Here is a 24914-nt window from a genome sequence, read left to right as displayed (position 1 = left end):
CCTGCTCATGCTGTTTCTCTCTGTAAAATAAATAAATAAAATCTTCTAAAAAAACATAATTTTTTTTGGATAGTCAGTTCCTCAGACTTCATTTATTTCTACTCAGGAGGTAGATTGGTTTTGCTTTTATGCGTCTTGGGAGTTTTGGAAGATATATTAAGAAAGAGAAATTCCCCATTATCTTACTCCTTTTTCTGATGTCACCTCTAATACTTATATATTTGTAATTTTGCTATGGGACAGATGTCTTTGTGGATTTTCACATGAATGTAGTGACAGTTCAGCTGTGAATGGAGTTTTGTTGACACAAATTATGTGCAGGTAGCACTGTTGGCCATGGTTGCTGTGGATGAAGGTTAAAATGGACAATAGGAATAGGTGCCTTTTTTTTTTTTTTTTTTTTTTTAGCCAAATGATTCTCCTATTGCTTTGAGTTGGCTTTTAGGGGAGATAGATTTGGGCTTGAATTATAGCTATATAGGAAAACTTCTAGAAAGTCACTTAATCTCAATAAGCTTTGGTCCCTTATCTGGAAAATGGGGATAGCACTGACTATAGAGCTATATTGAAGGGAAATCTAAGCTGCCTATGAAATGCGTAGAGCAATGCTGATGTAGGACATGTGTTAGTGTCCTGTGGTCACTGTCTAGTGACTTAAAGCAACACAAGTATATTTTTTTCATGGTTCTGGAGGTCACATGTCTAAAATGAGTCTTCAGGGACTCAAATCAAGGTGTCAGCAGTTCAGGTTCTTTCTTGAGGCTCTAGAGGGAGAATCTGTTCTTTGCCTCTTTGACTTTTAGAGGCAGAAGGCATTCCTTGGCCGCTGGCTGCACATTCCAGTCTCTGCCTCTGTGGTCCCATCCCCTTCTCCTCTAGTAGTCAAGCCTTCCTCTTCTTCTCTCTCATCAGGACACTTGGGATTACCTTTAGGGCCCAACTCGATAATCCAGGATATCTCCTCCTCTCAAAATCCTTAACTTAATCACCTGCAAAATCCTTTTTGCCATGTAAGGTAATGTTTGCAGATTTCAGGGATTCGGATGTGGACATTTTGGGAGAAGGGGATGTTTGTTATTCAGTCTGTGATAGTACTCAAATTTTCAATATTGTGAACAGAAAATAAAGAAATAGAGATGGAGTATTTGTGTTTAAGTTAGGAAAATCTGTAATAGTACGTTATGAAATATCAATATACAATATATTTTATATACAGATGTATTTTATTTTATTTTTTTTTAAGATTTTATTTATTTGACAGAGAGAGAGAGACAGCGAGAGAGTGAGCACAAGCAGAGGGAGTGGGAGAGGGAGAAGCAGGCTTCCCACTGAGCAGGGAGCCCGATGCGGGGCTCGATCCCAGGACCCTGGGACCATGACCTGAGCCGAAGGCAGATGCTTAATGACTGAGCCACCCAGGCGCCCCTACAGATGTATTTTAAAGACTGTACCTGGCCATTCTGGATTGCATGAAAAACGGGACCTCATATATTATTAGATAATAGCTTAAATAAGGTTTAATTGGAGGGCCATGTAAGTTGGTCAGACTTTATAGGACACATTTTAATATGACTGTGATAGAGAAAAATGAAGATCTGATGCATTCTTTCTTTTTTTTTTTAAGATTTTATTTATTTATTTGACAGAGAGACATAGCAAGAGAGGGAACACAAGCAGGGAGAGTGGGAGAGGGAGAAACAGGCTTCCTGCCAAGCAGGGAGTCCAACGTGTGGGGCTCAATCCCAGGACCCTGGGATCATGACCTGAGCCAAAGGCAGACACTTAACAACTGAGCCACCCAGGCGCCCCCTGATGCATTATTTCTTACCACTTTAAATGTGAAGGATAAGCAAGCTTGAATGCATTTTTCCAGGGTAATGAGAACTCCGACTCCTAGCTTATACTAAATTGTAATTCTTTGAGCATTTGGTATGTATTTGCTGAGTGTCCGTTACGATGCAGGCACTGAGTTAGGTCTTGCCCTTGGATCTAATAGTAAGTTTTTCATGAACTTCTCAGGTGTTTAGTCATTGCTTGGCTGTTTCCTTTGCTCACATATTTGATATCTTTTTCTAGATTGCAGTCATTAAATGATGTTTTCCACTAATTTTCAGCCCATGGGAACCTTGAGTGTGCTTTATTTGATTAAGAGGAGTTAGTTAAATTCTTAGATCCTCTAAAACAGTGGTTCTCACTCAACCATGGGCGCTTTTGCCCCCCAGGGGACATTTGGCAATATCTGGAGACATTTTTGATTGTCATGGCAAGTCTGAGTGGAGTGCTGCTGGTGGATAAGGCCAGGAATGCTGTTTGACACCCTACAATGCACAGTATCATTCCCCCATAATGAGGAACTATCCAGTTCAAAATGTTAATGCTGCCAAGGTTAGAAACCGTCCTACTCTAAATTTATATTGCCTCCTTGAACCTTTGGATTAAATAAAATTGTGGAAAAATTAAGGTGTTTTTTTTTTTTCTATCTTGGAATTGCTCCAGTAAACATTAGATAAAGAGAGGCTTATCTAAAACAGGCAAAATTTAGGACTAAAATGGTAAAATTGGGCTAGGGATTTTTTTTTGAAGGGGAAACAGTACTAATTTTTCCCATAGTGGAAATTAAAATTTTGAAACAAGTATTAGTTAGAGGCAAGGGAGAATAATTTACTTCTAAGCAATATGGGGACTTTTGAATGTGTAGGATGAATAAATAGTTTAGTATGTTTTGACAACATGGAATTGTACCAAATGCACACATAGCACATTTAGTGTAAATTACAGCTGAGGACTTAGCAGTATGATAGCTTACTAATAATGTATGTGCTCTTATGCTTTGCTACCAGGAATGTTCATGTGTATCAGAAAAGAAATACATTTTTACATGCTAGGCACTTTCAATATATCTCAATTGGGGTGCCTCAGGTCATGATCGCAGGGTGGTGAGATTGAGTCCGCTGAGTTGGGATCCATGCTCATTGGGGAGTCTGCTTCCTTCTCTCTCTCTGTCCCTCTCTCCCTCTGCCCCTCCCCCCACTTGCTCTCTCTTTCTCTCTAAAATAAGCATATATATATGTGTGTGTGTGTATAAATTTTCACAAATTTAAAGGTATTATACATATTTATATATCACAAATATATAAAGATATAGCTTTTTTCTTTAAGAAAATGTGCCTTCAGGAAACCAAAAGATTTTCCCATTTCGTCTTATTTGTGCTTAATTTATAATCTTACTTATTTATAGTTGATGAGTACTTGTTTTACAGAAACTATACTCATAAAGGCTTAGCAGAGGTGAAGTACAGGAAATCTATAATTTGCAGTTCTCTCACTCCGAGAATTATCGTGATATATTTCATTTACTTAGAAGTCTTCTATCAAGTGCTCTGGTGGTTTTCCATGTGCGGAATCCCATAATGTGTTATATGTTCAAGATAGTGGAACACATAGCTAAACTTTTGCTGAAAAGATGGTAATAGGGAGCTTCTGACATTGTCCCTGGGAGACAGATTTACACAGGATATAGTTATTGCCATAGATAGGTTTTGAGCCAACACTTTGAGAGAATATTGAGAGACCTATTTCAGGATAATATAGAGACAATTATTTTTTCATAATTAAGAAAGAAGTAAATTATTTTAAAAATATATGATGGTGGAAAGTGTGAATGCACTAATACCCAAACATGGTCTTAGTCTATGGATTTTAGTTTATGGAAAGTATGGATCACATCAAGTCTTAATAGTTTTATGACTGGGAAATTTTAAGCTTTTGGAGTCCCAATTTCCTACTTAGTAATCATTAGATGCTTCTGGGGATTAAAGGAGATAATGTATAATAATCAATACAATGATTAATATAAAGTGCTTGATAAAGGCAATTATTTTAATATACATTATATAATTAAGCATAAAGTGAGCCTAAAGCAGAACACAATTGCAAAATACTTCATAATACCAGTGTCTCTTAAGATTTAATAACAGTTGTGCCAAAAAATATGAAAAAAAATTTCAAACTTTAAGTAAAATGGATCTATTGTTGCAGGACATCTCAGAACTTTAATTTGCTTTTGTGTATACTTGAGAAGAAAATAGACAACACTTCACAAAAAAATTTTCCACCTTAAATCCTGTTAAAATTTGGCCATCTTCTCCTGTATAATGGTACACAGTTTGAGAGACACTGACTTTGAAAGTGCCTCACCTAGCACATTCCAGTATCATGATACTGGAAGATTTATGCTTAGAGTTGATTTTCACATTGATGTTGAGCATGGGTTTGAGCATCTAGGACACCTGAGATATGTAGTTCAGTATTCTCCTAAATTCTATCTTTAGGACGTCAGTGGTTTTGACAAGATTTTTGTTGAAAATTCCTTCTTTTCCCAGCAATTCCTCAGCTCTTCTCTCAACAGCATTTTTTGACCCTTTTGTTCCCTCTCCCTTCTTCCCTTACTCCTGGCATGCCCCTCTCCCCATCACACGGGGTGGGCTTCTGTCTACTTTGCTGGTTTCTCCTCTACTTCTTAACCCTTGTGTGTTGGGTTTTCCAGAACTCAGGCCCTAGACCTCTTCTCATCTACCCTTATTTTCTAGGTGATATTATTTTAGCATTATGACCTTACATTTCATCTCTATGCTGACAGTTCCCCAGATTATATCTCCAAGCTAGATTCCTAGCTTGAATACTTCTGTGCCTAATTACCAATTATTTCCCATTTCTACTTTGTCTGGTCATGATGGGTACTCAGTCCCACATTGAGAATTGCCTGTTTTTAGGTTGCAGTCTAACAGGGAATATACATGTGTGAGGCTCCAGTGTGAAATCAGTCGTATGTGATAGCAAACATTCCATAAAGTAGAAGAGAATTACAAAGAATCTGCGGTTTTGAGAGTTAGAGAGAAAGCCCACCTTTCAGCCTCAGTGTCATTTTTGAAGTGATGTCAGTGTCTTCGGATGCATGCGGTTTTATTCCTTTCTTAGTAGCGTGTGGGAGGGTGTGAAATTTAATAAATTATTTTTAACAAGAAGTACTTACTTGATTGTCATGTTTGGAAAAAGCATTTTACATTGCTAGGGCAAAGACTGTTGAATTTCCAAGAGTTTTTTCTCACATAGGTAAGTTCAGAAATCACGAGTTTATCTCTTTGTGCTAATTACCTCCAGGTTTCATGCTGTTTTCCCAAGAGTCATTTTTACAGTTTCTACATTCAGGTGGAACTGCATTTTGCAACTATGGGAGATGAAAATCTGTGAGTCACATGTGTCTAACATTGCTGGAAGATTGTCCACTGGAATGCAGTTTCATTTTTAGGGATGAAGGTGGGAGGAAAGGAAGAATTTCATTTTTTTTAAATGCAGCTTACTTGGAGAGAAGAAAAGAATAAGTGCGGTATTCTAAGAATTCATCTTGAACTTGTTACTCACAGGTGTTTTCCTCCTGCTTGACGCAGTCATTAGAGAAGGGTGCTGGTATTTGCTCTATATTCAATAATGCAGTGCATGAGCTTCCATTAATAGAAAAATCGAGCTGCTGTTAATAGAAAAAAGGAGCATTATTTGATCTATTCCTAAATTGCTTCTTTGACTCCTGCATTTGGAATAAAAACAAGCCATTTCCTCAAACAGTAGTGTTAGAATTTGTTTGTTATGTTTCTGAAAATTTCACTTAGTACTCTTTAGGGTTGCTCAGAGTTCCGTCTTTGCTCCCGTGATAGTAGAGGCGACTGTCTTGTTGCGTATATAAAAATGATGCCGCTGCTGTCCTGAGAAGGACATCTGCTGTGAATTGTGTCCGCTGTCTCCCACTGCCACAAATGTGCCCGCCCCCCATGTCTGACAGATTGAAAGCGGTTGCTGTCCGCACACTTCTACTTGTGACCCCTTATGAAACCATGACTCAGGGCCTCATTTCTTGAAATATTTTTAAAGTTGTGAACAGGTGGCCAGACTTCATAGGCAACAACTGGAGGGCAGAGATTACTTAGTGGCTTGGAGAGCAACCAAGTATCTTGTGAGTCCAGTTTCTGTAACATCAGCCTGATTTCCGAAGAGGCAACATCTAGATCAGCTGGTGCCAGGCAGGGCAGGGCCAGACTAACTCTAGAAGGGCTGGGTCCCTAGCAGGAATCCCCGTCTTACTCATTCTGGCAAGTTGCCTCAGGAAGTGGATGCCTGGGGACAAAATCACCCAGTGAGTTGCAGTTGTTCTGAGGAACAAAGGTGGAAGCTTATTCTGGGCCAAGAAAGGAGGACTATAGGGCTGTAGGATTAGGGGCCAAAAGAAGGATGAGTATGTGTGGCAGGGAAGAGATGGGTGGGGTAGGAAGCTATACTTGAGCGCCATAGAGAATTCCAGATTCCTTATTAGCCAGCGAAACTTGGAGTGGCAGGTGAGACCACACTTCTCATCTTTCCTATTAGGATGCGGGGAAGTCTCCCCCCCACCGCCGGTACCTGAGGGAAAAATAATGCCACTCTGTAAGACGTTCCAGCATGAATTTTTAATCATGTTTCCTTGATGATTCAGTGAGACAACTCTATTTTATCTTTACCAATTGGTGAAGGCTTGGAGAGGATGGGGGCTGGGATTTGGGGGAGGAAAGATGATTTTGGAGCATGGAATGTTCAGTTCTTTGGGGACTATGATATTGTGGCAGAGCATGAGGAGATTGGACCTTTCACTGTTGCAAATGAGGGAGTTGGTACCTTGAAGAAAAGGTGTATCGAGATATGGGGCAGGAACAGAGAGAATAGATGTTTAATAGGATAGGTGTTTAAAACTATGAAATTTTACCTGATTTGGTGAAAAATCCTCTCCGTCTCTTGGTCCTTCATCTGCTGGACTGGCTTTGTGAGTGGCTTTAAGTAACTTCTACATAAACGCATTGAGTTCAGGCCTGTGGCTGACTCCAGAGATACAGCCGTGAGTCAGGCATGCTCCAGTGCTCTGCAGTCTACCGGAAGAGATGATGGGCAAGGCTGTGGTGGGCGGGCCCATGCATGTGGGCTGGGGTTAGCTCTTCGGATAAATAGAAGGTATTTGGAAATACTTTTGATGAAGTCCTAGAACACAGCTGGCTGCCCCAAGCTATAATAAAATTATAATTTCATCCTTTGTTCCCAAACTATGTTATCAGATATCAGGGAGATAGATTGTGGCCATGTAGGAACTTTTTGTTTTTTGGGGTTTTTTTTTCTGTGATTTTGAGCATTTGGACAATTTGAGGGTTGGCCAAGGCAGTTTCTGTTAGAAAAAGGACGGATCAGGAGGGCTGGCTTGATGCCAATATAGCTGTTTGGCCGGTGATAGTAATACCACAGCAGTTTGCCTTGCTCTTTGACCTTATTCTAGAAATATTTTCTTGTTCAAAGCTTTCCGTGGCAAGAGGGCAAAGAAAACATAGCATGAGAGTGTCTTGGATTGTGCTTCACAGAAATGTCTCTTCCAGGGAAACACGTTATGTGTGGTGAAACTGGACTGTCCTCTGGCCATTTCTCTTCCCCCACGCTGTTTGGTTGGGATGGATAATTGGAGGATAGTTTTGAAGTGTCTCCTTGACAGATCTGCTTCAGTTAAGCGCTTCTTAAATTTCTCATTTAAGCCCAGCAAGACTGGTACGTTGTTCCTAGGTGGGACTATGAGACTTCCATACATGACCGAGTTCTCAGGGCTAGTCAAAGTGGAGCCAGAATTTGCCGCCAGAGGTGGGACCCCAGAGCCTGCCCCCTTAGCGAAGCTGGCTCTTCATGGAAGAACCTGGCATGGGGATCTCTGGAAGAGAGCTAGAACATCCATGTGGATTTTACTTCCCTTTGCTTAAAGGTGGTCCTCTTGATTGATGATACACACTAGTATTTTAAAATAGCTTCAGATAAAGAAAGGGGGAATCAGACCTAGAGCTTCCTGGTTAGAAATATACCAGAAGCTATTAGGATAAGGTAGTTACAGATGGATGTGTTCGCTGATGGGCTCACTTGAGAGTTTGTGCCTCTTTTCTTCCTGACCTCCGGCAGAAGGTTCTGAGGTCTGTGATTGGCATATGTTTTCTGGCCCTTTGTCAGGTTGCGAAGAAATTACCGGAGCTATTTCATTAACAGTGGAAGATTATATCTGCGTTATACTTGTGATTTTTTGAATATTAAATGCAATGTTCAAAAATTAATGTATGGAAAGGCTGGCAACATAGACAATGGAATAATTCTTTGAAACTATTAATGTTTCATCTCTATGCCTTTTTATGGTAAATTTGGGTTTCAAGGAAGGTTTAGATTCTTTGGATTTTGTCTTTCCGAGCTCTGCTGGGAAGCTTTTCATTGCAGAGACTAGCACTTCATCTTTGTACTTAGCACTCTGAAGTTGGTCTTTTTGTTTTTGAACCTCTGCCTTTTTTTGACTTATTGATGTACAATTGTAAAGAATTCCCTTTTGTTGCAATTTTAAAGATAGTATTTTAAGAAAGAAGCCCCATTATGGGTATCAACACAATTTGAGTCAATTGGATATGTTTTAAGCAAGCTAGTGCAATTTAACTGTTGTTTGAGATCTTGAATATTTATTAGGAATCTCCTGAGCTTTTATCATTTTAGGCTTTCTCTTGCTAACTTACATTTCTGCACGCTAAATAAATATATTCAGTCAATATTTGAGAGCATCTGTGTACCATGCACTGTGCTAGGCATTGTTACTAAAATATTATGTGGCTGCCAGGTGGTAGACCTGTCCTAAGACACCTGGGATATGGCAATAAACAAAAACACAAAAATCCTTTTGGATTCTGGTGGAGGAGAGTCATAATGAATACATGAAGTAGATGGTTAGAAGTACAAAAATAAAGCAGAGATGAGAGATAGGGAGTGTCAGACAGGCTGGTTGCAATTTTAAATATTTGGGTCCAGCATGGCTTCACAAGGAAGCATTTGTGTGCAGCGTGGTGAATAAGTGGGCCCTACCCTCACATCGCTTCTAGTCTAGTGATGACTGCTTCTTGATGAGTACTTACCATGAGGTTAGGGATTCTGCTAAGTGCCTGTGGACATTTTCTCCTAACCTACTAAACTGGGGAGCATTGTCCCCAGTTTCATCAGAAGGAAACGGAAGTTTGTGAGAGTGAAACTGCTCGGATGAACATAGTTAGCAGGATCTAGATCTGACCTGAAGCCCATGCTCTTAAACATGGCCTTATAGCTTGTTCACTCTTGAAATGTTTATGGAGGAATTAGCCAACTCTGTAGATTGGGCTTCCTTGTTTTTGGTTCTGTTGTGTTGGGCAGTAACTTGGTTGGCTCATGGAAAGTCGGTGTTAGCATGAGCTTCCCCTCAAGCCTGTTCTATTTAAAAGGCTTTGGGTTGGGCCCAGTGGCCACAGAAGGCAAAGAAGCCACGTGGTTACTGACTTCCATCCAGTGAGATGTATTTGTTACGTGTCGGAGATTGGCCTCTGTTGACTCTAGCAAATCATTGACTACTTGAATTCCTGGCACTGCATTTCAGTGATAGGATACTAATTTGGCTGGCCTACGTATCACTGTGTTCAAGAACACATCATAAATGCTCATACTTAGAAGGGAATGTGCAGTGTGTAAAAGGTTACAGTGCCAAAGTTACTGCTTATTGTGTTTATTACAGAATAGACCATACCTTGTATTTATAGTGATTGCTTTATCGTAATAAATAGTAAATGGCAAAGGAGTGTGTTGGAATAGAAACCTTTATGGACGGATGTGGAAAGGAGGTCAGGGGTTCAAGAGCACTCTGTTGTTCTTTTGCCCTCAGTGTACTTATGATAGCATTCCACTCAAATCATCCCACTTTCAGTGGAATGGCAATTTTCAGCAATCTGTCCTTGGCATTGAGTATTAATGGTTCTTTTGTGCTTTGGCTAATTTAATTTCTGTGGTGTGTGTGTTGATCATTCTTCTAAAAAGAAGCTATCTATTTTACAACCCTATGTGTTATTTTTTATGGTCAGTTTTTAGTAATCACCCTCCATTAACTACTTCCAAAATTAAATCTTGATTTTTATAAGGTGATTTTCTTTTACTTAGGAGATAAGCTATGATTTGAGCACTTAGGCTGTACAGTTTATTCTTTTAATTTACTTTTTTGAAGTGTAATATACATATATAAATGATATGCATTATAAGTGTACAATTCAAAGACTTCAGAGACAGAACACACTTGGGTAGCCAGCTTCCAGTTCAAAATAAAGAGAAATATTAGTGTCCCCCTCCTTTTTCTAATCTTTCCACCATCCTTCCCCACAAGGGTAACCACTCTTTTAGCATCATATCTTTGTTTTTGTACTTCCTATGAATGAAAATGACAATCTGTACTGCTTGTGTCTGACTGCTTTGGCTTCTCATTGCTAGACTGAGTCATATGGTTACATGCAGTTGCGGATTGCTCATTCTTGTGGCCATATAATATTTCATTGTGGGTGTTCCGTAATTTATCCATTCTGTTGTTAAAGACATATGTGCAGCTGCCAGATTATTCTATTATGAAAGGTGCTTCCATAAACCTTCTCATATATGACTTTTGGTGAATATATGTAAGCATTTCTATTGAGTATATACCTGGGATTGGAATTCCTGGGTTCTAGAATACACATATACTCAGCTTTTATAATTATTACCAAATGGATTAAAAGTTAAAGTCGTTGCACCAATTTACATTTCCACAGTAGTGTGAGAACTTGTGGATTTTATTTTTGCCCTCTTTTGGCGTAGGTAGGACGTACATGTTGTTCTAAGGTCCATTTCCCTTCATGCTTGTTTTATAGAAAGGAATGGCCATTAGCTGTCTCACTGATTCTTTGAAAGTTAAGTTAAATGTTTGTGTCCTCATTCTCTCCCCTTTTTCTTTTCTGTATACAGGTCTTAGATGTGTATTTTATGTCTCTCCTATATACACATGACATATATGTATATACATTTTATCTGGAAAATATACCACTTACAGACTTTTAGGCTAGAAAGCCACCTTAGAGGTCACCTGGTTCTGGTTTCTCCAGTCTCTGAATTAGCAACGATCTTGCTTCAGTGCGTCTGATGACGGGAAGCACATTAGTTTAGGGTGACCCCTTGTTAAATAACTGATGTTGCTTCTTCAATACTGTGGTGACATCAGCCTCCTTTTACCTTCTCCCATAAATATCATGCCCTTTCACAGGTGAGGGGGGAAAACTCATGATTCTTGTGACAGAGTGAAATCTCTTCAGGCAGAGATTCATGGCCATTTTTAAAACTGTAGTTCTTAATATCTGCAGGACCTTGACCTCTGAGCATTTTGCTCGGAGGAACTTGGGTGAAAAACCCATGGATGATGGAAAAGAAAACTCCATGCAAAACTTCCCCCCTGTTCTGTAAGGTTTTTGTTTTTTCCTGATTTTTGTGCCATGAGGCACACTGGCCTGCCCCACTTTTGAGTGGGTTTAAACACTGTTTAAAATGAAAATACAAAAAATGCAAATAGTGCATTAAAAAAAATCAGACTGTAATAAAAAAAATGAGAAAAAGAGACTTGCTTTTTATAGAAAATGGACCATTCTATTTCATGAAATCATTGAATATGGAAAAATTCTGATGGATAATATGCAGTCTGAGGTTTTTGAATGTCCAGGTAGTATTAATATTCATAGAATGTTAGAATAAAAATGAGATTTTTCTACTTAATAATTTAAGACTCATAGATATTACTTAATAGGCATTTTCTTTTTTCTTTACAGGCAAGAAGAGACTGATAGGAGAGTGAAAAATGTAAGCTATATTTAAGGGAACATTATTAATGGGTTTTTACTTACATGTTCTGTAATAAGGCAGTGGGATCTAAAAATATCTGATATACTGTGAATCCTTTTTCTAATGGAATTATTGTCAGTAGCCAGCCACTCAGGGGCTCAAAGTATGTTTAAATAAGGTTAAACCATATATTCTCTGATGTCAGGGTGTAAGGGGGAGGTGAAATCTGCGGGGTGGGTGCCTTCTTATACGTGAGTAAGGTGGGAAAGACAAATGAACGTGCTTCAAGTCCTTTAGAGGAGTACATCAAACCACCAGATCAGACTTTAAAGAAAAACACTGAATGTTTAAGAACGCTGGGTAATTGCTCAATGCAGACTTACATGCCTAACATTCTGCACGTTAGAAGAATTTCTAAAAGTGGGACAGCTTTATTTGAAAGAAAAATACAAGAGAAGCCTATTAAGGAAGCTGAGAATTACTAATTTTAAGGGTTCAGTCTGTAAGTTTGTTAGAAAAATTGATTGCTTTAAAAGTTTAATTTGCTTTCTTCATCAATGTTTTCCTTTATATGTACCAGCAGAGTATACAAATACCTGTTGGGATCTGAGCTTTTGGTCTGAGAATGTGCTCAGAGACAGAAATCTGAGAATAATTAACATTTTTAATGACCCTTCTCCTTCATATAATGTAGAAGAAACTCCACTTTTCAACCCAGATAGATATGTTATCTTCTGTCTAGAGTGCTCACCTGCATTTGGACTTGCAGTTAGTTACTAAATAGACTGATGTTGTTCTCGTGGAATTTTTCAAGGTTTTGATAACACTGTACTGGTTGGGAAGAAAAGCACAAAGTAACCCATACTATCATGGACCCTATCTTAATTTGAAAGCCTTTGAGAATCTTTTAGGACAAGCTCTGACTAAGGTAAGGAAACCGCATCTGGATGAGATGACTGTTGTTCCTCACACTACCGCTTTCCCCACCTCCCTGTGTTCGTTTCCTTCCACTTCTCCTCTTCCTTCTTCCCCTATTCCAACAAATATGGCAGCTCCTATTACCTTTGCTTCACTCTAGATTGTGCTGGGTTATTTATTTGCTGGCTTTATATGCCCCCGCCAAGGAGTGAGTGAGTCTAGGTGTTTATTTCTTAATTTTAAGTAATTCAATGACCTACTCATTTGCTTCCTTTCTAAGGCACTTGATATAACTTAACTCTTCCTACCGTAGAAACTCAACCTGTAATAGGGAGTGCTTTAGGACTATTATTATGTGTGGAAGTTACTCAGTTTCTCTATCCTAATATCCTGCCCTGGGTTATTATATCTCTAATGCCCATACTCCAGTCTCCCCATGATTCTGCCATATTGCTTCTATTTCCTAGAGAGCAGTAAATGCTGTTACGTGAATCGTGCTAAGGGGTTTAAATTAGAATCTTTTGTTTCAGACACATTTCTAGTCCTTTATATCTTGGAGTCTATGTTGCAGCTTTTGAATGCTTAAGGATTGTTTGAGGGGAGTCCAGTGCTAGGGCTGACCATAGTTGTATCAGATTTTCATTTATAAGATCCAAATGGGAAAATTAACTTTTTTTAGGGGGATATTTATCCAGGGGAATTTGCAGGGCTCAGAAGAAAATAGGTAGCTAAGATAATATGCTATCATCTAATTAATAGTAGTTGCTCCATGGATTTTTATGATGATTAAGTGACACTCTACTGAGAAGGTATTTAACATTAGTTTCTGGCACATTGTAAGGATGTAATAAATGTTAGTTACCATGATTGGAAGATAGAAATTTTCGGTTAGGATGAAAATGAGCACCTTGCCTCACATCTGCTCTGATCTTCAAATACTTTTGCCTGAGCCCAGCCACATACATCGTAGAAAGATGAGATTATAGAGCTTAGAAGGTTAAGGTATTCCTTCTTGATTTTTATTGTTTTTGAATTGTAGAGAGTTGATGGTACTTCACTCAAATTTCTTGAAAGAGTTAATTCAGGTTATAGAGTTATCCCGCACGAGCGTTGTTCTGGATGTTGGGAGAACACTCACAAAAGGCCCATCCTCCTAGAGCACCGCTGTCTGATGGAGACAGATGAACAGATTGGTCACTGCAGTGGGAGAGGATAGGCTGTGACGGATGAATGGGTAGGTGGCTTGGGACATGAGCAGAACCTTGCCTTACAGTTTTGTCAGCCAAGAAAACTTCTAGTTAAAGATAATATGGGACTTTGGCTCCTGTATTAGTGCTCTCTTACAGCCTTTGGTTCTTTTTATGGCAGTCTGACTCAGGTTGAATAATCCTAGTACAGCGTTTTTGCTGGGGAATGCTTTATTCAAAGCCGTTTCCTGTCATCAGTGTCAAAAGCAGAGTAGGTAAAACATTTTGATAGATAAAACTACAGCTGTTTCCATTCCATTATTATGGAATGGGGATGGCCGTAAGAAGGGTGTATAGATATGATCACTGTTTTGCATCTGTTCTGTTAACAGTCACTGTGTTCAGGTGTTTCACACTGAAATAGATAATGCTTAATGGCCAGTCCAAAGTGTCGATTAAAAAACACACTTGGCAAGCTGTTGTACCTGAGTCATCATATGAACTGGAGGTGACTCATTTTAGGTGACTGGTCAGAGGGAAATCCTCATAAAAACCAGGTACCAGGGCCAGACTCGGGTTCTTTTATCACTGAAGTGGCCCAACATCAATAACTTGGACATTTTATGAGGTCAAAAATCATCTTGCTCTGTGTCAAGGACTCTGAGCTTCAACAAGTAGGTATCTAAGAAAATTTATGGATCGAAAGGTTTACTTAAAATTTTTAAAATCTCTTTCTATTTTGAGAAGTATTTGGCGGTATCAGCTCTAAGCCCAGCTTCCCCATCTCCTTGGAAACGAGGTACAAGGTGTAGGTGCTTATGTTTTCATGGCACGATGTCAACTCTAACACCAGGATGTCTGACATCTGATTTATATGAAATCTCACATAAATCCAGTAGATCTTATGAGTGCTTCATATATTGGTCAGAGGGTTGAACCAAGAATCGACAGATCCAGTCTCAGCCAAAAGCATGCCCAGGACAGTTGCTAATTTGCATTTTGCACATTCTTTTTTCAACTTTATCCGTACGTTAAAAATGTTCGTAATTGAAAATTGAAAGAATCATACAACAAATACCCAGATATGTGCCATCTGACTCAATTATTAAAATCTTCCCATACTGGCTTTACACGTCTATCCATTCATCTGTTTTTACAAAATCATTTCAAGGTAAATTACAGATCTCTCACCCCTAAAAACTCAGCATGCATCTCTTAGGAGTAAAAATATTCTTCCATATAGCTACAATGTCTATGATACTGAAGGAAATTGATAAATGTTCTCTACCACCAAATATCAAGTCCGTATTCCAAAATTCCCAACTGTCTGCCAACTTTCTTTCATGGCTTATTTTATCTGAATTCTGATTTAATCGAGATTCACATATTACATCTGTGTGTTAGAAATTCCTACATTCTTCAAACTGTCTTTGTAGTTTGCTCATCAGCTAGAATTTCTGATTTGTACACTAATGACAAAATCACCTTCACTGTAGGAAACAGTCACTAGGTATTCTTTGATTACTATGTACTGGGACTATGCTAAGGACTTTATAATTTTATTGATATTCTCATTGTAAAAAGTCCAGTTTTATTTTGCCATTAACATTTTCATAGAGAAATGTTATTCAAAATAATGCTTATATATATATACATATATATATATTTTAAGATTTTACTTTTAAATAATCTCTGCACCCAACATGGGGCTCGAACTCACAACCCTAAGATCAAGAGTCACATACTCTGCTGACTGAGCCAGCCAGGCACCCCCAAAATTATGCTTTTAAATTAGGTTCTATATAATTTACAAACCTATGGCTAATCACGTTTGTCATATGTTTATGTATCTCTTACATGAGCCAAACAAATACTTATTTAGGTTCAGGGAAAGTAAATTTTGAATGCCCATGAGCAAGTCTGCTTTTCTTGGCAGATCTAGGTTTTTCATAATCAACGAAAATGAGTGAATTCTGTGGTGTATGCCTGCTGCCCTTGCCCTTCTTTCTGTTTTTAAAGTTTTTTGTTAAGAATCCATAACACTTACAGTGACTTTATTATAAACTCTCCAAATATTTCCTGGAGGTAGGCTGACTATAATCTTATTTTTTTTTAAAGATTTCATTTATTTATTTGACAGAGAGAGACACAGCAAGAGAGGGAACACAAGCAGGGGGGAGTGGGAGAGGGAGAAGCAGACTCCCCACTGAGGAGGGAGCCTGATGTGGGACTCGATCCCAGGACCCTGGGACAATGACCTGAGCCGAAGGCAGACGCTTAACGACTGAGCCACCCAGGTGCCCTGACTATACATCTTATTAACTTACCTCCTTTTGGATATAAAAATTAAGGTTGGCTTTTTGCTTTAACTCCTTTCATGTTTATTGCCAGATAACTGTAAGTAATCGTTGATTTTAGCACTTGAATGTATCATTAACTTTTCTTCTCTTAAAATGTTCCATTATTTTTAAATAAACTATACTCTTTTATTGAATAATATTGAATACCTCATTTTTTAAAAAATACCTCCTTATTGTTACATAGGTGCCAAGTATTGTGGGAAAACATTTACAGATTTATACTCAGATTTTTGCCAGATTTTCTTTTTACGTTTCACAGAGAAATCTCATTGCCTCGCTTATCAAATATAGCACAACTTGAGCTCTGCAAACAAGTCCTGACTGATTATATTTTTGGAAGTTTATGGTAACTTCTTTAAAAACTTTTCTTTAGGCTCTTGAAGACTCTAGCTGTCTGAAAAGGAGTGGCAGGGACAGTGGTTACGGTGATCTCTGGTGTGCTGAACGTGGAGAATTTCCTACTTCTTCAGGCAACCATAAGCGAGAAGATTCCTTTGAAAGCTTGGACTCCTTGGGGTCCAGGTCATTCACAAGCTGCTCCTGTGATAGTACTTTGAGAGGCGGACGTGAGGGTGAGTTGCATTTTTTGACTGTCAGTTTATTTTTTATTTATTTGTTTGTTAAGAGAAAGTTGGGAATGGTAGGAGAAAAATGGAGCAAAAACTATTGGGGCAAAAATTTTACAAAGATGTGGATTTTTCATAGAGACTAGAATATTGGGGGTTTCTTTTTCCTTTACTTTCTCTTTTTCTTTTCTTTTTCTTTCTCATTCCTTCCTCACTGTATCACCACTAGAATGGTAATAGTTTCACTTTTTTTTATCCTTCCATTTAGAGGAGAGTGGGGAGACCATTAACTGTGACCTGTTCAAATCAGTGATAATCTATTCTAATTCTCTTCTCTCCAGATTCAAATTTAATAATCTGTGCTCTGAGGCCTATTCACGGATATATCTACACATAAAGAAGAAAGATTCTATAAAAGTCTGTTCTAGTTCCTGAATAATTTTCTCCCCAAAAGATAAAAAATTTCTCTTAAGGAAAAGCAAGAAAAATATTTCTATAATTCTCTCCCCAAAAATGATTGATACCTATCATGATAGAATATTATGCTAAACTTTGATAATTCAAATAGCCATACTAGCATGGTGTTAGAAAACCTCTTTTGCTTCTATTAGTCCAGAGCAAATCCAGGACAGAGTGAAGAAAGAGCATGTAAATGAAAGTTACTCTGTTATGAGAGGACCCTTCTTTCAAAATCCTAGTATTATGGTCAAATCGGTTATTTAAATGCATGTCTTCTTCCAATGGCTATTGGGTGATGTCAGAAATTTCTGACTATATACTTCTAACAATTCAAATTTGGATAGACTGAAACCACCAGTAAATTTCTGTGCTTCTACCGTCAACATGAAAACACTGAGAGTTCTGGTCATGAATTTGTGCTAGATTGTTAGGGATTTTACCTTGCTGATTATATGGATAATTACTTTTAAATTTTTACTAATTTTTCCTAAGGTTCTTATTATAAAACATTTAAAACCTCAGCAAAATTGAAAGAATTTTACAGTGAAGACCCATGTTCCCGCCACCTAGTTCTACCATGACGTTCGTTGTACTGTGGTTGCTTTACAACATATTTACCGCTTTCTCTATACATTAATTATACATCTTGTTTTTCCAAGGTACCTCAGAGTACATTACACTTGTCCTAAATACTCACCATACAGTGATCAACAATCTTGATTGTTGTCCTGATATAAATTTACATAAAATCAATGTACAATGGATTTGGTTTAGAGAAAGACAGTTAATCAACAAATTAAGTATAACCAACCCCCACATTCTTAGGTTTTAGAGTAGTAGTGACATTTAAAATAAAAAAGAAAAGTGAATAGCTATCTAAGAGTTAACGTTTTATATTTACTGTTGCATTTGTTGGTTGTCTGCTCTTGAGTGTGACATTTTCATAGCCTAGATGACCAGTACAGATTCAAGGAAATAAATCTGAGTTTATAATTCATCTGAGTGATTAAAGCTGTAAAAGCAGAGGCTGAAATTCCCAACGCACTATATTGCTTTGTCCTGACTGGATAACCTAAAACATGCAATGTTTAAATTTATATCCAGCCAACAGAAAATAACAGGGACAAAGCCTGAAGGCGTGTGGAAATAGACATCCGGTGCTTCCCGTATGGTGGCCCGTGGTGTGAAATGAAAGTCCTCTCCTCAGATACTTGCTGGAGCGGATGCCTGGTACATGTGACAGAAAGCAGAAGGCCACTGCCCCACTGCTTCCCGATAGTGGGGAAGGAGCTGCAGAGCTTGTTTGAAGAGGGCGGAAGTGAAGACTTAGTCCTTAGGACTTGAGGAGGAGAAGAAAAGCCCACGGGCTGCCCAGACAATCAAACTTTTGTAATCCGTGTGCTGAAATTCTGCTACCTACTGAGTTGTAATTCCAAACTGATCACCACCGTTAGGATAATATTTTTAGGTTAACAGCATTGCAAAGTCACGTTCCTTGGTTTTATATAAAACCCCTGACCCTATCAAGAGTATCTGCCTACTCTGTAGAGAACTCCACTGGACTGAAAAATAAAAATACTTTAAGTTTAAAAAATTCCAACGTAGAACAATCTCCCTGTGTTTAAAATTTCACAGTACACATTTTGGCAAGAATCTTTAAGATCTTTCTTACTTGCAAAAAAAAAAAAAATGTCGTATTTAAGAGGTGGTAAAAATGAAGCACCAGATTATTGACTATTAACCCTCCTGGTCATAGCTGCCGCTTCCTCCCTTTCTGCCTTTTCTCCCTTATCCTGTTCCGGCCTCCTGGTCTCACAGGGGCGCGTTCAACCGCTTCCTGTAGGCTGTTCTCAGTGTTATTGACTGTGGATTTCTGGCGAGCAGGAGGGAGGGGACCAGGTCGCCTCCCCCGCAGGTTAACCCTACAGGTGTTCTGGGTGTCGAGAGGCTGCCGCTCAGGTCCTCAGGTACAGAGCACGGCCATGCTCCCAGAGAGCACAGGCGGGAAGCAAGCAACATTTGCAAACTTTTTTTTACAGATACACAGGGGCAGGAAGAAAAGAAGGGCAGAGAAGGGAGACAACTCAGCTTGGATCTGTAGTAGTATTGTGTAGTCTCTTTTCTTCCCGTGTCTTTAAAAAGAGCAGACTTAGTATTTTATGAAAACAGATCAATATTTGTATCTATCTGACCTTGAGGTGTATCAAAGTGCATTCTTTTGAATTTGTGTTTGAATGATTTGGGATCAAACACAAGGTTCCCAATATTTCCACGGCCACCCTCAGAAAAAGCCTTGAGTTGTGTGTGTTCATTTAGGAATGAGATTTGATATTCCTTTGGACCAAATGATTTCTAAAGTCCCAACCTCCTCTCTGATGTGTGACTCTTGCTTGTAGGGCTATCACAAGGATCTGGCCAACCCATTTGTGATATTGTGCTTTCTGCTACTCTTTCCATGTTCTCCCTTCTCTCTTGCCTCACAGAAATTTGAGACGTCATGCTTTATTTTAAATTACAGGCTTTCCCTTGAATGACTCTTTGATTGCTCACTCTTTTTGGTGTCTTTGACTCGGTCGCTGCATTTTAGTCATATGTGTTCCATCAACACATTTTATGTAAAGTCACAGTGGCAAGAAGGATTGGGAAGAAAAGGAGTTCAGCGGTTAATGGGGACTTTATTTGCTTAGAATGTACAACAGTAAAACAATGTAGCGCATGCGCCTCCCGTATGCAAAGCAAGTTCCTCCTAATGGATCTTATCACAACTTCATGACAAATTTCTAAAAATATTCCCCAGAGTTAGCAGAAGAGCCCTGGGTTTCTAAGGGAAAGACAAAGCAGGCATGCTGTGTGGGTTCAGTTAGACAAATGATCTGGAAAGTAAAGCAAATTCTCTTGCTTTTTTTATAGGTTGTGAAAGTGACACAGATTCTGAATTTACATCCAAAATGCAGGATTATAATAAAGACGATATGTCCTATCGGAGGATTTCGGCCATTGAACCAAAATCTGCTTTACCGTTCAATCGTTTTTTGCCCAATAAAAGTAGACAGCCATCCTATGTGCCGGCGCCGTTGCGGAAGAAAAAGCCTGACAAAAATGAGGACAACAGAAGAAGTTGGGCCAGCCCGGTCTATCCAGAAGCAGATGGAACATTTCCAAGGTACTGGGATGCAAGCTGATGATGGAGTTTTAAAATTCAGTATGCTTTGTGAATTTGCTGGGATTTTAAATATGGGAAAAGGAATGGTTCTTAAAATGTATTTCATAGATAATAAATTTCACTAATGAAAAATTTTTTTTCTTACCTATATCTTTAGTCATGCATATCCCGATGATATTTCTTCCATTTTAGAGTGTCAGCCTAGGATATGCCGGTTCTTTTTTTAGATGCATGCCTTTCGCCTATTGACATCTTTTAGCTTATTGGATGACTTCTGCTTTTCATTGTGGAGCTGTTATTTTCTTCCATTTTTTTTTTCCCTGTTTTGAGTGATCTCAGTGGACACACAGAGAATCCTCTAATTTCACATCAAATTAGCAGAGCAGAGTGGGATTTGTCAAATTCAGCTTGCTGTCAGAAGGAGGTATATGGTTCTGAAAGTGGTTCGGACTCCGAGGATGAACGAAGGTTGCCTGATATAGTTTTGGATGACTTAGCCAACCGTAGATTCCAAGTGAAAAAGAGGCCCGAGTGTTTCATCTCGAAAACCACCTCTCATAGCTCTTGCTCACAAAGGTTTCCTCCTGCTGACCCATTAGCCACTGGACTGTACGAATTGACGAGGTCAGAAAAATTCTCCTAGATCAGAATGTCTGTGATGTTGATTTTAATACTTAACACCCCAGATTGTTTGCAGTTTGTCTCTTTTTAACACATCTTATAATTACCTTTGGCCCTTGTGTATCAAGCTATTCTCTAATTAAAATGAGATGCCGTTATAATGCCTTAACTTTGTTCTAGGAACTGTAACGATGAGAGTGCCAACTAATTTGTCTCATCCAGTGGTATAAACTCTGTGAGCCAGAGAGCATGCCTTTTTGTTCTGTGTCACAAATTGTCATTCAGTATCTTAACCGGTTGGATGTTTTGAACAGTAACGAGAGGAGGACTTGGGGCACAAATGTGGAGAACTGGCCAAGAGGACCAGAAACTTCAAACTCCTCTTATTACTTGGAAGAGGAAGAAGAAAAGACAAGTATACCCAACACTGTAAAGGATGATCTATATGTGCGAAAGCTAAGTCCAATCATGCCAAACCCAGGGAATGCTTTTGATCAGTTTCTTCCCAAATGTTGGATCCCAGAAGATGTGAACTGGAAAAGAATAAAAAGGGAAACTTACAAACCATGGTATAAAGAATTTCAGGGATTCAGGTTTGTCTCTGTGCATGTTTCTGTTGTCCTAGTGTTCATTTGGCACTCTGGCTAGGTGCATTCTGTGTGTGCTTCTTAGAAAGAGAAAGGTTACTTTTCTCTTCAATACCTATAGAACTTCTATAACTGCAAAAAATAATGCTGCTTAAATTTGAACCTTAGGATCTGGATCTTAGGAAGCCTTCTGCATGACAGGATTTTCAGTGGTTGTAGTTTCCTCCAACTTTCTCCTTCCCTCCCTCCTTTCTCTGCATCACTCTACAGTAGGAGGACCTCAGATTCGGAGGATGAGGATTTGGGCTCTGACAGAAGCTCCTCCATTTTTAGTAGAATCCAAAAAGCAAAGCGTAGGCTAGACAGCAACTGCCAAAGACGTTCACTCCTGCTGGAATTGGCTACCAAAGGGGCCAGGAACTCCCGGGACACGCAAGCAGCCAGGAGAAGCCGCGGTGCTGCGGATGAGCCCAGGTGTACCTGTGTGCATGAGCCTGCCCGCTTTGAGCCTGGCTGGGGACATCCGGGCCAGCGACCGCTGCTGTGTTAATCTCTGACCATGATGCGCTGGATCTTGAAACCTCGTTCATAATATTTAGTGCAAAAGCCTACTCTATAACGTCTTGCTTTCTGTGGGAGCAGATAAGCTTGGAAGTCTATAAAATTAAATATTCTTCAGCACAGTGATGTTCAAGATAGTACACAGTTACATGGGAGCAGAGTCAGGTCTTTGGGAAAACTATTTCTAAAAAGCTTTTGCAAAAGTTGACCTTAACTTAGGGTTGTGTTCTGTATGGAGATGTGGAGAAAGGAAATAACTTTTATTTACTTATTTTTTAAGAGTTAAGATTATTTATTTGACAGAGAGAGACACAGCGAGAGAGGAAACACAAGCAGGGGGAGTGGGAGAGGGAGAAGCAGGCGCCCCACCGAGCAGGGAGCCTGATGCGGGCCTCGATCCCAGGACCCTGGGATCATGACCTGAGCCAAAGGCAGATGCTTAACGACTGAGCCACCCAGGTGCCCGGGAAATAATTTTTAGATAAACACCAGGGCATGCAAGTCTGGTGGGAAAAGGCAAAGAAAAGATTCATCAGGGTCTTTTTGAAAGCTTCGCAGCATTTTATTTTATTTTTTTTTAAATTCTGCTGACTCCCTGATTGCATAAAGTGCTTGATGACCCACTCTTCAATCTCTGTGCAAGATCATTGCTGCTTCTCTGGGATGGGGACTACATCACCGTGGCTAACAGAATAAGGAGAGGGTGAAAGCAAGTGTGTGTACGACAGGGAGGGAGGTGTGCTCTGTCTACGTTCTAGCCCCATCAGTTGGCCTGGATGGTGCCCACCTTTCTTGAGAAGTACATTTTGCCTTTGCTTCTTTAAATGGTATCCAAGAAGGTCACGGGTGATGACATTAAAGGCTAGGCTTTCTTCCAAACAAGAATCTCTCCCATGGTTCCCTAAAATAATTCACCCATGGTAACGGGCTAGTTGATCTGCTGCCTAATTACCTTTTCTACCTAAACTTAATAAGATTCTCCCTTCCTTTTTCTTTTCTGTGCTTCAGTCAGTTTTTATTACTTCAGGCACTCCAAACATACTCTGATGACATCTTGTCTTCTGAAACAAATATCAAAATTGATCCCACTGCTGGCCCAAGGCTCATAACACGCAGAAAGAATGTCTCTTCTGCACCAGGGTGTAAAAGAGATGACCTTGAGATGTCAACCCTAGATCCTGACTTAGAAAATGATGATTTCTTTGTCAGAAAGACTGGGGCTTTCCATGCAAATCCATATGTTCTCCGGGCTTTCGAAGACTTTAGAAGGTTTTCTGAGCAAGATGATCCTGTAGAGCGAGATATAATTCTGCAGTGTAGAGAAGGTGAACTTGTACTTCCAGATCTAGAAAAAGATGATATGATTGTTCGCCGAATTCCAGCGCAGAATAAAGAGGTGCCTCTCTCAGGGGCCCCGGATAGATACCAACCAGTCCCTTTCCCTGAACCGTGGACTCTTCCTCCAGAAATTCAAGCAAAATTTCTCTGTGTACTTGAAAGGACACGCCCACCCAAAGAAAAAAGAAAGAGCTGTAGAGTATTAGTGCCTTCCTACAGGCAGAAGAAAGATGACATGTTGACTCGCAAGATCCAGTCTTGGCAGCTGGGGACGACTGTGCCTCCTGTCAGTTTCACCCCTGGTCCCTGCAGTGAGGCGGACCTCCGCAAGTGGGAGGCCATCCGGGAGGCCAGCAGACTTAGGCACAAGAAACGGCTGATGGTCGAGAGGTCAGAGTGTGTTTCTGCAAGGATTTTGCTTGTCATGGATGGTCTTGTATAACTTTTCTTGTGTGAGAAAGTGGCATTGTATTGCCCAACTCTGCATGTCACGAGCCATTTTGAAGCATCCTGTAAAAATGTATATTGTTGTGAGAAGCCTGTTGTGATTTCTTAGAAAAAAGTGCAATTCCATATTTGCACATCTCTAAACTATTTGAGGCCTGTTTAAAAGGTGTAGACCCAAACCTTGCCTTTGGCCTCAAGGAAGACTATGGTACTATCTGCAACATGACGTTTCATGAAAATGTTTTCCAGTTACGTCTACGGACTTTATATTTTCATGTCCAGGCTTTTCTGAACCAGTCTGGTTGTAGTTTGGTTTTCTGTGTTTCCCATATTTTGGAATATAGGATTTATGTGTAAACATTTCCCTTAAAATATGGCATTGCAAATTTCATTTAACTTAATTATGATTTTTGTTTTTGACCTAGGTTTCCTGGACTATCAATATATGACTTTTTATAGTTGAAAATTCAGTGCAAACTTTATTAAAATGCATGAATGTTATTTGCTGTCGGCTAAATTTTACTTGTATGTAATTATGGCCATTTTGATAATAATGTGTCTGCATTTATGTGTTATGCAACTTGCCATTTTGATGTTCAGCTTGTTGAACTTTGGGATGGACAAATACAAGGTTGATTAAAATCAGTAGATCCAAATCTAACTTTTATCCCTGGCAACAGGAAGCTTTTTGTTATGGATTTGTTGGTTCAAGGTAAATTAGGAAACTCTTTATCTCGCTTAATTTGATTCCTTGAGATATGAGATCAATTAGAAATTGAGACATTATCAAGAATGTGATAAAACCTTTTGAGATTTGTCCATCTCTAGTTAGAATCTTAAAGACATTGAACATTTAGAAAGTAACACAACTGAAAAGTGACTTTTCATTTTTGGTTTTCTGATTTCTTAGACTCTTTCAAAAGATTTATGGTGAGAATGGGTAAGTTTTTTAGTTCACACTGGAAAAAAAT

General features: G+C 39.2%; 1 protein-coding gene across 3 annotated transcripts in view; it reads left to right on the top strand.

Annotated features, from left to right (window-relative positions):
- LMO7 (LIM domain 7) overlaps window positions 1–24914 on the top strand; it is a 192941-nt gene that overhangs the window by 122065 nt on the left and 45962 nt on the right. For 2 of the 3 annotated variants that reach the window (XM_025875264.2, XM_073894434.1), the window contains 7 exons: window positions 11724–11754; window positions 12551–12664; window positions 16575–16773; window positions 20137–20389; window positions 21325–21603; window positions 23167–23886; window positions 24854–24883. In XM_025875264.2, the coding sequence (XP_025731049.1) occupies window positions 20175–20389; window positions 21325–21603; window positions 23167–23886; window positions 24854–24883 (1244 nt within the window). In that variant the 5' untranslated portion in view covers window positions 11724–11754; window positions 12551–12664; window positions 16575–16773; window positions 20137–20174. The remainder of the gene's footprint in view (window positions 1–11723; window positions 11755–12550; window positions 12665–16574; window positions 16774–20136; window positions 20390–21324; window positions 21604–23166; window positions 23887–24853; window positions 24884–24914) is intronic. The other variant, XM_025875265.2, reaches the window with a different exon arrangement.

This window comes from Callorhinus ursinus, unplaced genomic scaffold (genome assembly GCF_003265705.2).
Source record: "Callorhinus ursinus isolate GAN/ISIS: 27379988/994484 unplaced genomic scaffold, GSC_fseal_2.0 scaffold7, whole genome shotgun sequence".
Taxonomy (NCBI): Eukaryota; Metazoa; Chordata; class Mammalia; order Carnivora; family Otariidae; genus Callorhinus; species Callorhinus ursinus.
This window is presented reverse-complemented; position numbering and strand designations above follow the sequence as displayed.